General features: G+C 35.9%; 1 protein-coding gene across 1 annotated transcript in view; it reads right to left on the reverse strand.

The window, feature by feature from the left end:
• Positions 1–700: 700 nt before the first annotated feature.
• Positions 701–13,917, reverse strand: part of scn1laa (sodium channel, voltage-gated, type I-like, alpha) — a 38,570-nt gene continuing 25,353 nt past the window's right edge. Inside the window, exons 18-27 of the mRNA XM_047815433.1 lie at positions 13,513–13,642; positions 10,498–10,652; positions 10,185–10,358; positions 9,687–9,809; positions 7,182–7,454; positions 7,017–7,070; positions 6,501–6,638; positions 5,386–5,490; positions 4,372–4,642; positions 701–4,276 (exon numbers count right to left, since the gene is read on the reverse strand). Coding sequence (XP_047671389.1) covers positions 3,117–4,276; positions 4,372–4,642; positions 5,386–5,490; positions 6,501–6,638; positions 7,017–7,070; positions 7,182–7,454; positions 9,687–9,809; positions 10,185–10,358; positions 10,498–10,652; positions 13,513–13,642 — 2,583 coding nt within the window. The 3' untranslated portion in view covers positions 701–3,116. The remainder of the gene's footprint in view (positions 4,277–4,371; positions 4,643–5,385; positions 5,491–6,500; positions 6,639–7,016; positions 7,071–7,181; positions 7,455–9,686; positions 9,810–10,184; positions 10,359–10,497; positions 10,653–13,512; positions 13,643–13,917) is intronic.

Consider the following 13,917-nt stretch of genomic DNA (forward strand, 5'->3'; position numbering starts at 1 on the left):
AAGACTGGGACACTAACAAAACGGGTCTTTTCCGGCAATGTGGAAAGCCTAATGCTGATTGTGGTTGAGCTGAAATGAGCATGCTGAAAGTCATAAAAAGGGTGATTGGAAGAGCACAGGGCACTAATGCTTTCCTAATTAGGAGTGGTTAGTCACTTGAGACAGAAGCTTATGGCCATAAAACAATTTCTCTTGCTCAAACAGGTCATATTGCTCATAGGTCTCTTATTGCATGTAACTTGCATCATGGACCATAAAATCTTGTAAACTCATCTTTCATTTGCAGTAGTAGTGAAAAATGTTACTCGCTGGGTGTGCAAAATAACATTTATCAGAATAGTTGTGATAAACATCTGATAAAACAAATGCAATATAATTAACAATTCTATAATTCAATTCGTAAGTCAATTTCACTTCAATCTGCATAGACTGAAAGATTAGTCTTTATATCTCATGTCAAAAACAAATTGTAGCTGGTCCATAGATTTAAACACATGTTAAGAGGAACACCAAAACAACTAAAACAAGGACACAATTATGCATAACAGTGTCATCTTTCTATGGCCTTTATGTTACTGGTTACTGGATATTCATTACTGTCTTACTAACGTAATAAATTAGTGTAAAGTTCTACTACAATTACATTAGAGAATTATACCGTTTTAAATGATGTGAATGAAAAAACAACAATTGAACACAATTTCCCAATTTACATGACATTTTTATTCTTTTGGCTTCCTTAATCAGACTCATGGCAGTATCTGGCATGCAGTATAATAGATTACAAGCTTAATGTATGTATAAAATGTCATCTATTACCTGTGCTTATGTAATCAAAACATTCATTTCATATAAATGTATATTTCACTGTATAACACACTCACAGAACAGGATCATAACAGTGTTTATGTGAGACATATATAACAAGTCTTTAAGGATAAGTAGTTGATTCAAAGCAGAATAGAAATGGACATGAGAAAATTCCATGAACATAATGTAAACAAATGCAAGGATTGTTTGAATGTAGGACACACAATTCCAGGCACAGACAGAATCAACCAAAGATATTCTCTATTTCAGTCATAGATAATATTAGTCAATGCACATGGAGCATGCTCAGTTCCTAAAGACACCTCTTCAAAGTACAAATAAGATTCAAATACACAGTACAGCAATTTAGAGTGCAGTCTTTAGAGGGAGGTAATTAAACTAAAAAAGTGCAACCAAAGTGTGCATGGTGTATTTCTTATCTCAAACCTCTTTACAAACAACAGACACACAGACACACTCTGACACACAAACACACACGCACACACAGTGTATAAACGCAAAGTGATATACAGAATATTTCAGTAATGCAATATAGGCTTATTAAGGAAATAAATTCAACTCGTTAATTCTTCCCAACATCCAGCTGACTAGACACAGAATATATTTTATTAGACATTTTTTTTCTATTTTCAAACATATAAAATATGCTAGACAATTCATATTTCTACATATATCTGTTTTTAATCAAGACTACAAGAAACTTGCGCAATAAAGTTTAAGTTACTTCTTCTGAATTGAATTGTTGAATGGCTTTAATGTGCAATAGATTGGTTTAAAGGTAAGACCTAAGAGTCATCTGTTTATTAAAGAATTTATTTTGTACTGTATGCTCATGATGCAAATAGGCACATATACTGTACTAATGGCTTTCTAACATGGTTAACAGGCACCTGTGAGGCGTAGAGCCATCCTGAAATACTGAATGTGAAACAACACTTCCTTTAGCATAGATGTCTATGGGATATGGACTATTTTCTCATCTTTATAGCTTTATTCCACCAAAATATTTGGATATGTTTATAATATTATTATTATAAGCTAATATTATAAGCTAATATTATTCCTGGAAATGACAATAATACAAGTTTGTGTTCCATGAATATAATTAAATAAATCTTTGAAAGCTAGTATGGTCAAATTTCTGGCAGGATCAAATCTGTGGCACAGCTTGAATGTAAAAGAAAATAAATACCCAGGATGCATAGCAAAACATTTGAAACTTTCAGACAGACTATGTTGAAATGCACGATCTACACTAATGTAATCAAACAGTGTTAATAAGACAAGATTTATATACTTGCTAAATTAAACAGTGTACAGTAGTTACAGCTGGTTATGGCTGATTCTGCCAGTTTATGTATTGTATATGCTCTCGCTCATACACATTCAATTTTTTAGTACATTCATAGGCACATTTACGTACATACATTTTCTCATTTGCTGCAGCACACAGGTCCCTCTTTGGTTGATGTTGGAGGATAAATCCTGCATAAGTATCACCAATTCCCTGAGGATTTCATGAGGAACTGGTTACTTCTGGTTTATGTAGCATTTGAGAGGCTTTATTTCAATCCCATCTCTCTAGAGTCCAACATAACATGGCTCATTTTCTCTGCTGATAAGCAAGCATGAAAAAGGTTTCATCAACTTCTTCAAATGATAAAATTCCCTGAATTGTCCGTTGTAAACAAAGTGATTCACTGGAGCTCAAACAGATTTATGAGTTCTAGCAATATCCATGTTTTAAAATCTCTGCATGATTAAAAGGCATAGAATGGAAGCATGGTTGTTGTCTTACAGCCGAACGATTACATAAAGTACATGGCTTAATCGAACAAGGACAATAATATCTGCATCCATAATGGGAAGTGCTGTTGATCAAACCAAATGACTTCAGAAAAGCTACGAAATTAAGCCTCCATTCAATTTCCGACAAGGTTTAAAAACCAGCGGTAATATACAACAAAAGCACCAAGAGAAGGAAGCATGACAGAAAAAAACGCTGGATGGTATCAGAATGCATCAGAAGATGGCTGGCACTAAAGTAAGTACAGTAAGTAAAATTTCTTCAAAACAGCATAATAAAAGATACTATTAAAGAAGATTGTACGTTCAATAAGATAATAGCAAATGATGCCACTATGGCATATACTGTATAACTACACTTAGGAAAAATGTATATTTGATCCATGGAGATGATTAAAATAAAAAAATAATAATATTGTTAAAAACAACTCCTAAATATTGTTGTTGTTTTGCTTTTTTCATCCTTCATCCTGTCACTTTTACCGCTCAATGTTATCTTTTCCTTTTATTTCCTTTTCCCTCTTGTCTTTCTCATATTTGTTCTTACCAGATTGTGTTACACTGGCATATGATGGTGGGACAATTGTAGAGGATGATGTTTCGGATTTGTCTGAAGCAGAGTGGTTGTTACACTTGTTTGAAACCATTCCATTCTCCTGTACAGCTTCTTTGTATGGTTCTGAGTCCATTTTTACATTCTGTCTCCTAAGATGCATCCTGAAGGCCCGCTGAATGATGATAGCTGACATGAACTCATGCTTGTGGCGTAGAGTTGTAGTGATGGGCTCATAAGACTCCTTAGAAGGGTTAGAAGCCATGAAACGATCCTCCATCTGCCCACGAAGAATATCCATATCACCACTTTCTCCCAGGACACGCTTTGTAAATGCAAACAAGATGTCCAAGCAGTGGATACGCTCCCCGCTTACTATTGGCAAGTCCATGTGAATTAGCTGGATCCTATTGGGCTTAGGTATACGCAGAGGTGGGTCAAGAGTATCGGCAAAGTCAGACAACTGTTTGTATTCTATGAACTGTGTAGCGTCAGGATCGAATTTTTCCCACACCTCATAGAACATTTCAAAGTCATCCTCACTTAATGGCTCAGCACTCTCCTCTGTGGCCACACTGAAGTTTTCAAGGATCACAGCTATGTACATATTCACCACGATCAAGAAGCATATAATAATGTAGCTCACAAAGAAAATGATACCAATAGCTGGGTTGCCACAGTCACCTTTATATTGGCTGCCAGGGTGTTCCTTATTTGGATCGCAATCAGGAGGCTTGTTAAGTATGGGTGACAGGAGTCCATCCCACCCTGCAGAGGTAGTGATCTGAAACAAACATAACATGCTGTTGCCGAAAGTCTCAAAGTTAAACATGTCATCTATTCCAGCCTCCTTCTTGACATAGGCAAATTGTGACATGGCAACAATTGCGTAGATAAACATGACTAAGAAGAGAAGAAGTCCGATGTTGAATAGGGCTGGGAGAGACATCATTAAAGCAAACAAAAGGGTACGTATTCCCTTGGCACTTTTGATGAGGCGCAAAATACGGCCAATCCGAGCAAGTCGAACAACACGGATCAAGGTTGGAGAAAACAGGTACTTAATGATTTCAGAGACAAACGTGCCTGTCAAAAAAAGGAGGGACATTATGAGTACATTGCATGGTATCTCTGCAAAATAAAATACAATTTATGATCACATACAAACTACCAGGTCTTACCAACTATCGAGAGAATGACCACTACAAAGTCAAAGATGTTCCAGCCAAGAGTGAAAAAGTAGTGTCGAAGTGCAATCATCTTTAGTAAACATTCCATTGTGAAGATTACCACAAACACCATGTTGATATTCTTCAGATGCGTGCGTGTGTCTTCTGTCTGAGTTTCTGACTCCACCATCATAGTGAGCATATTTAGGCATATAAGTACCATAATGAAGATGTCGAAAGCTTGATTTGTAACAATGTCAAAAAGAAAAGCCTGGAGCTTGTTCTAAGAAAACAAAAACAAAAGCTTAAGGTGGTTGAAAGACAAACATAAATAGTAATAGTTCCATTTTAGAGCATTTTGTTTCATTATTACTCTATTTTTATTTTATATTATTTTACTTATAAATTCTAATTTGATCTTGAATTTCTCTTTTTTCTTTTACACATACAGTAATAAAAATCATTTCACTACATGGCATACTGTGTATGATCGTGTACATGACAAAATTAATGAATAATATTAAAATCATTTTAAATTAATTAATGAATAAAATTATTGATTATTATTATTAATGAATTTGAATAACAATTATGCCCATGTATGTATTTAATTCTGTTATTTTAAAAAGCATTATTTTATTTTAAAACAAGTAACAATTGCTTACAATTCTATAGTTTTTCTTAAGCAAGAACGTTTAGTTCAGAAATTATAGGACGCAGTGAACAGCTACAGTAGGCAAATTTGGCTAGTTTTACAAAAAAATCATGGATCAAGTTCCATTATGAAGCTGGTTGAGAAGATTCCAAGAGGTGCTAAGAAATACTGTTATTTACAATATCAAATAGTAAAATATAAATTCATTTCATTTTTCTTGGTTACTGCATTATACCATATGTGATATAGTTATTCCATGAAAATTCTATATCATTTTTCATTATTACTACAAAATAGTAAAAATAAAACCCTGATATGACCCAGTTTGTCCAAACATTTGACAGGTAGTATATATCAGTGGAATGTCTTACTGTTGGCCGGGGAATTGGTTTTTGTGGTTTCTTCGAACCAAGTTTCTTCATAGCGTTGTAATATTTCTTCTGTTCCTCTGTCATAAAAATGTCCTGACCTCCAAAGTAATTAGGCAGTGCAAAGTTACATTTCCAACTTAAACTGAAAAATCAGAGAGCTTGTCCTGGTACACTGGCACTCGATTTTCCATTCAAGCAAACATATGGCAAAATACTACACAGGTATTTACTGTATTAATATAACAAATTCATGTACCAATCATGCACCAATCAACAGTCATGGGGGAAAAAGGACACACTTCTTCGTTTCTAGTTTTACAGTGCCTAATTAACAGTGTGTGGTTATCACCATCCTCAATAAACAAACAAATAACCCTTAAGTGACAACAGCTGTCATTTTACCTAAAATGTAAATGAAAATTTTGAAACCAGATGCTAAAATGTACACCCTTCCTACTTCTACAGTCATTAAGAGAAGAATCATAAGCCATGGGTTACAAAAAAATGCAAAGATTATTTAAATCAAGAAGTTTGCCTACCTCTATAAAAGCAGGCTAACAAAGCCCAGCAGATTAAGCTGGGCTGACATTGCATCATGCAACAGAACAATGATCCCAAACACACCAACAAAACATCAACACAACTAAACATTTCAACGGCTAAAGAAGAAATAAATCAAGGTATTGAAATTGCCAAGTCAAAGTCCAGACCACGACCCCACTGATATGATGCGGTAGAATCATCAGAGAGCTGTGTATGAATAATGATAGTCCTCAAACTTTACTGACCAAAAGCAATGTTGCAAAGAAGATGCAAAATAATGTGAGAGACTTTACCCTGAATAATCAAGTGTACTTATTTATTGCCACCTGGTTTCTGAATATTGGTTTACTCTTTGGAAAAACACTGCATACTGAAATCTGTTGTGCCTTTTTGTAGTCAACAAAGCTTATCTATTTATAGAAGTTGGTAAAGGCCACACACTTGTTATTTATGCTCTGATAACTAAATCATAGAATTGAAGCAGGGTGTTCTTTCTTTTTCCTTGTCAATTTATACAAATAAATATAATTTTATACACATATACATTAGCACTAAGCAAAATAGATACTTATCTTTTTCTTCTGCTGATTAAAGTTGTCAATAATGACGCCAATAAAAAGGTTCAATGTGAAGAAGGAGCCAAATATGATGAAGACTACAAAGTAGATGTAGTACAACAGACTTGCTTCATACTGAGGCTGTTGATCCACCTACATAGTTACAACGAGCATTAAATGTCAACAATATGGCATTATAGACTCTCAAGAACTATAGAAGTGCTAAATGCTTATGGTACAACTTTTTCCCCATTTTCTGCCCAATTTTATCATTTCAGCCAATTCCTACCCAACAGGCAGCTTTCCCTTATAACATGACAGCTAAAAATTGGAGAGAGCTAAGGCTAGGATGTGCTTCTTCAGAGACACATGGCAGTAGCCACTGCATCTTTTCAAACTGCTGCACATTCTGTGTCACAGGACAACACACATACATGTGTTCTCACAACCCTCTTCCTCATCCAAAAAGCACAACCTTTGTTGATGCACCACTTAGGAGAAAAAATAATTATTTTTAAAGCATAAACTTACACCACGGTTGTCAACTGCAGCATACATAATATCCATCCAGCCTTTGAAAGTAGCCTGAGAGAACACAGATTGAAACAGATTAAAAGAAACACATTTCAATTGTAGAGCAGTTTATATATTTAAGTATTACTCTGTTCTTTATCTAAGGACAACTGTATTACTTACTACTTGCAGCAAAGCCAGATATCCTGCTCCAACATTATCAAAGGTAATCTTTAAATTTTTCCACCGGGTACTGTTGCCCAGCTGATCACAATCGGTTATGTTCATGACCACGTTCGTAGTCATGCGAGTACCATCAGTTACATTTACACATTCATAAAACTTTCCAGCAAACAAGTTGACACCCATGATGCTAAAGATGAGCCAGAAGATGAGACAGACAAGCAGTACATTCACGATGGAGGGAATGGCACCAAAAAGAGCGTTGACCACCACCTATTGGAGAGCAGTAAACCATTGGAATACAAGATTGTTACACATAGAAAATGCTAATTTAAGTTCATTTTATTTAGCAAGATTTATATTCATACCAATACTTTTTCCTTATCTTTTAATAATTTAATTAATTCAAGCTAAATCCATGGCTGCAGCAGGGAACACAAAGTGAAGTGAGGAAAATAATTATTTTTCTTTTACACTATTATATATAGAAACCTCACTGAGGAATCATCATATCATGAACATTAGCTTATTGCAAATATCAAACAAACAAACCTCTTTTTAAGAGTCGGTTTAATTCCGATAGTGAACTTAATTTCCTCAAGTGCACCATGGCCTACAGACATGGCCACCTCGGGCTACACTTCCCATAACTCACAATCTCGGACACATTGTCAGTCACTAGATTCCTGATTGCACTCCCCTGTTTTCAATCATGCACACCCTTTGTAAATAACATTTGTACACTTCTTTACTGTGAAGTAATGCTCAGGTTACATGCATCAGAACTTATCAAGCCTTTGATTCTGTGACTGTTATTCTGGTTGTGATCCTTATTGTTTCCTGTTTTCATGTTTGTCTTACTCTAGTTCATATGGTTTGCTGATCAACTGTTTCTACCAGTCTTTCAATAAATACTAACTGCAATTGCTTTTGTCTCAGCACATTCTCTCTAACACTACAAATTAAACACATACCTGTGTATGAAAACAATTTAGAAAGTTATACATACAGTACAGATTAAAGTCATTAGATTTCAAAAATAGCAGAAAAGGTCCAGCAAAGTGATCAAAGGTTAATTGTGCAGTTTGCTAGTTACCACTTGAGGAAAGCTATGCAACCAGACTATAATACACAAATGTTTTTTCAATTCTAGCTCTTTCAAGCTCCCCATGATCCCCCTACTGTTATGTGCAGGTGCATATTTAGCAGTTCCTCATTGTTGTGCAGTAGAATCATTAGAAAGACCAAACATAGCACCACACGAAGGTAAAGTCCAGAACTGACTAATGCCTTTTTGTCACCATTTTTACTTACATTAGAGCTCAAATTACAGCCAACAAATTAATATGGGCAACTCTTGTGCAGCTCACTAATCCTTCCTTACAGGATAATGGAGACTAAATCTAATGTTCTGAAACACATTTGGCTTGAAAACCCAGAAAAGGAGGCAAGAAGAGAATCTGTACAGAGTCAATGTAGCCTGCACTGGTCATACACACGCTAAGGGTGTAATGCAATGTTGCTATCTATCTCGGTACCTGTGTGTGTTTAGTTCTCCAAAAATGGTGTTTAGTTTTCCTTTATAGAAGTGGCTAAAACCAGACTGTGAACCCTAATATTATGACCAGAAATAATGTAACATGCTGGAAAAAAAAACATATTTAGAAGTGGCTCTGAAAGTTTCTCAACCTCTCAAACTACATCATTTGAGTTTGTAATGGTCCCATCTATAAATGCTGGGATTGATTTTTGTAATCCTGCTTATGCAGTTGGTTTGTATCTGTCATGTCCAGGCAGTTACTAATGATGGATGTATAATACTTACTATTAAAAATGCATTGCACATTGATACAGTTTTGCATTTTTTGGCTTACATCCATTATACACACTTACTAAGCTTAATGCTTTAGCAGGTATCAGATCCACTATTCTTCTATTTGTCAGCACCATCACCTATCAGCAATCAGTTCTGTCTGACCAACTTGTATACAGATTATATTTGACTGATTCCCATTCGCTTCTGCTCTCTCCAATCCAGACTACACTCGCTCGACTAAAAGGATTATCAATCACAGGCTCCCCTGTTTCAGGAGTCTGTAATCCTCAAGAGCTAAACATGAAAATCCCCAAGGATCTGTGCAAACAATATCCACTGTGGCTCCTTTCTGCTCTTCTGCCACCTAGTAGGCAATACAAAGCAAATGCCACTTGTACATCACACATTACTTTCCAGAAGCCATTCGATTATTGAAATGTGGAACTAGTACACAGCACCTAATATACACCTGCTGCTCACACCCCAGTGGCAATCATCAAAATTACTAACTACACTTTCATATCCCAATTCAATACTGCAAATTACTGTCCATAAAAAAATCTAATTCATTTAGCTAAATCATACAGGCTATTAAAGAGCTTCTGATTATTGTAATTAAAGAAAATTATTATGCTTTTTTTTCAGTTTCATTGCCATTTAAACTGGACAATAATGGATGCACCTCTTACCCTCATGCCTTCAAAGCGTGATAGAGCGCGAAGAGGTCTCAGGGCTCGAAGCGTACGCAGAGATTTGATGGCAGAAAGCTCTGAATAATTGAGAGCGCTGGCCACTAGGCTGACCAGAGAGACCTACACACATATACAGACACAAACATCCACAGACACACACATGCACAATGGTAAATATAAATGATGTAACCAGAAGCCACTTCTCTCATCTGTCTCATCTTGTTTCTCTTTCCTTCCATCAGTTTAGACCCTTGATTAGTGCTCTAAGACCCACAAATGGGCAATCCATTCACTCACTAAATCCCTTTCAAACAGGATCATGCACAGATACACATCAAATGCAGTTGCACTCATCACACTGACATACAAATAAACACACAAAATACATAGGCAAAAATAAAAATTTTCAATAATTGCAGTAAGTAATGAACATCGATCAAATCAGCATCAATAATTTACACAAACTGTTTGTAAATTGTCAAAATTAGTACATACGCCCACTATCAGGAAGTCAAGCCAGCACCAGGCATTGGTGAAATATTTCGCAAATCCATATGCCAGCCATTTCAGAAGCATCTCCAATATGAAGATGTAGGTAAACACTTTATCTGCATATTCCAAAACAGTCTTTACATTCTTCCTTTTCTCAATGTGTATGTCTTCAAAGGCCTAAAATATATCCAAAAATGGCATTACATTGCAACGCATTACCGTAAATAAAAATCTTATTGTTCCTTTCAGTGCCGTATTAACACTGTAATGACCATCTGCATATATTCTTCACTGATAAAAGCATACAACTCCTCACCAGTGCGGCACTGCTCAGCAGGATCATAAAGATGATGAATGACTCAAACCAGTTATGCTCCACTATCCTGTAACTAGTGTGCCTGAGGGTCCACCATGTCTTCCATTTGCCTTTTTCCACATTCACCTGGCAACAAGGAAACCTGTTCACACAGCCTGGGGAAAAGAGAACCTTAGACAGGGGATTTATGAAATTTTTATATACATACATATATGTCTATTTTGTTTATTAATACAGGTTCATATATCTACAATATATGCTTATTTTGCAAGTATGAAAAAATTGTCGACTACAATATTCTGTTATTTTTCCCCTCCCACTATACACCATATATCCATGGAAAGAGCCCAGCATAGAACCCCTGCTGATACTGATATCGGATATCAGTCTGATACAATGCATTTTACTCGTAAAAACTCCTATACCAACATCTGATATGTGATACTATTTGACAAAAATCTAGTGCATGCTCTTGTAGTAATAAAAAGACAATATGCAATAATAACCTGGACAAAAAGAATCTGGACATATTTCACAATGAATAATGGAAAGTGCAAACTGTGCTTCTAGATCAAATACAGAAATGTGTCTATATTGGTTCATCACTCTTGGTGTAATTACATTTTTACCATGCCAGATTATCAAATATCTCACTCATATAATTTTGTTTGTTTATTTAATGCAAACTGTTTTCAGAAGACAAATCAGCCTGCATGAAAATCACAAAATTTAACAAATTGACACAGATAAATGTAATGGGAGCACAGATTAATGTTCCCCAATGAAAGGAAATGTGATTTTGGTCCCCACTGGGACACACAGCTTCATTGGGGGTTTATTGAACAGAGTGCGATTCCCACCCGGATGTATGAAGATATGAATTTTTTATAGTCTAGGTATCTACCTTCCTCAGTGAATTTGAGCTAGCTAGTTAGCAGCTTAGCTGGCACACTACTAATTATGTCTACCTGGTTTTGGAAAAGCGTGTTGGTGTGCTTACATATGCGAAGGGTGTGTGGATTAATCAGTAGATCAAACCAACAAAATAAATAGAAAAAACTGAGGAACTGAAACTTAATTAATTCTAACATCATATTTTGTTTAATCTTGAATAACAGCAGCCAACCTGAACATGCAGAGCAGTATCAGCGAGCTGGGTCATTTTAAAATGAGCAGATAATTGTGCACATACTGTACAAAAACATATTTATATTCAAGGGTACTATAGTGAAGCAAGCATGCAAAGAAAATGTCATAGGTGAAAGCACTGCAAGCGATGAACACTGAAGACTTGTGCATTTCCATTCTACTCAATCGCCAGCTTTTGACTTGCAGGTCGGTGTGCAATCCGTTGTACCTTTCACTTATTTTTAATGAGCACTCTTGCTAATACTGCTGTGTGCACTCAGGCTGGCCTCTATCATACCCTAAGATGGTGTTTAAACACCATTTATATCTTTAAAAAAAACATCATTAACAGTTCATTACTACAGTAGCTTCATTACTAGCAGAAAATGGCAGTAACCAGCATAAAAAGAGATAAATATTATGCCACTGATTGCTTAACTCTTTTTACCAGAAACCAAAAATGGAATTTGCGCCTGTCTAGGGTTCAGCATTGTATTTCTTTGTCCACAGTGGTGTTTAATGATAAATATGAAAGTATTTCTCTCTTTTTACCTAGCCTACTAGAAGCCATATATTCATAGAAATGTACATTAGTAAAAATTTTTGAGACAATTATTTATATCTTCAAAATGATATCAAGCTCATTTCTGCTCTCTGAGTTGACCCAAGTGCTTGGTCATCTAAGCATCTAACATTTGAAGGCATTATATTCAACCACTTAAATTCTCTGTAAGGTTATTTGTTCAGAGGTAAAACTCTCTCACACTGAAAGCCAAGAGTTTACTTAACTTGACTTGACTTAATTTTTGTCAGACTTGCGGTGATAAAAGAAATAATTTTTTTATACTGATTGAAAATGCATGATAAGTCGATTTCTATTCCAAAGGTGTAACTGTAAAAAGTGTTAATATTATTTCAGGTTACTAATTTTAATATCAGTATCCACACTGACCAAATAATATGCACTCATGCTCTGAACAAAATCAATATCAGTGCATCCCTAAAGGGTGGATCATTCTCAGTGACACTGACAGAGTGTGTGGTGGTGTTATGATTGTATGAAGTACAGCAACATTACTGGTGTGTAATTATTGTGTATTATTAGTTAACACAGCTTTACAGCTATCTGTACAGATGAACACAGATGTCTAATTGTCTTCTAGCCCTTGTGTTTCAGAGGTTATATTCCTTCATCAAGCAATGATTAGGGTAATAAGGGGCTTATAATTTTAGCAGATGTACTAGGCAACAATTGTAAACAGTGAGTGTATCTGCAAGTTAGTTATACCTAATGAACTGGCAAGTTAATATATACAGAACATTGAAAATGTCTTATAAATATCTTATATTTAATACAGTCAACTAATCATGTGGCAAAAATACAATACATAAAATCACACAAATGCAGGTACAGTAAAGAGTTTCAGTTAATAATCACTTCAAACCTCCAAGGGGGTAAATTTGGCTTTGACTGTGACATGGCAGTTTGCACCAAATGGGATAGTATGAATATGTCAGAAACTACTGATCTTCTGGGATTTTCACACACAACAACTACTACAGTTTATGTAGAATGGCCCGGAAAAAAAACATTCAGTGAGCAACAGTTCTAATGCGGTTCTATGTGGAAATGCTCACTGATGAGTGGTCATAATGCTTCAAGCTGACAGAAAGGCTACAATAGCTCAAATAACTACTCTTTATAACTGTGATGAGCAGAAAAGCATCCCAGAAAACACTTCATATTGAACCTTGAGGCAGACGTGCTACAACAGCAGAAGACATGACATGATGCTTGTCAGACTTCAGTGGAAAGTGGCTCATAAAAACAGGGCAGCTGAGGGTTGAAAAAACTTCCATAGTTTGTCCCTGCAGTGATTCTCTCACCTTGTGTAAAACAGGCTTCTGGATCATCCGCAGGTAATTCAAGCTCAAAGTCAAGTGATTCTCTTCTCTCCTTCAGGGGTTGAAGGTCCACTGTGCTGCCCTCTGAAGAGCTCATACAGTCTGACAGTTTCTGCAAGAGTAACACATACAGCACATCTCCATGACAACATCTTGGATGGAGCCAATTGTTGTGGCATCACAGAGGAAAGGACAGACACACGGTGCCTCAAAATCCACCAGCTGAGGCAAGACATTGGCTAGCGACCATCATGAGGCCAAGTTCAGCCCATGACTGTTTTTGACATTCCAAAGGCATGCAAATGCAATCAAATGTACCCACAGACTGTTTCAGTATGCAAATGCAACTTAGAATACCTTTAACAGGTGTTCAATAATAAACCAGTT

Source organism: Tachysurus fulvidraco, chromosome 6 (assembly GCF_022655615.1).
Source record: "Tachysurus fulvidraco isolate hzauxx_2018 chromosome 6, HZAU_PFXX_2.0, whole genome shotgun sequence".
NCBI classification, from domain to species: Eukaryota; Metazoa; Chordata; class Actinopteri; order Siluriformes; family Bagridae; genus Tachysurus; species Tachysurus fulvidraco.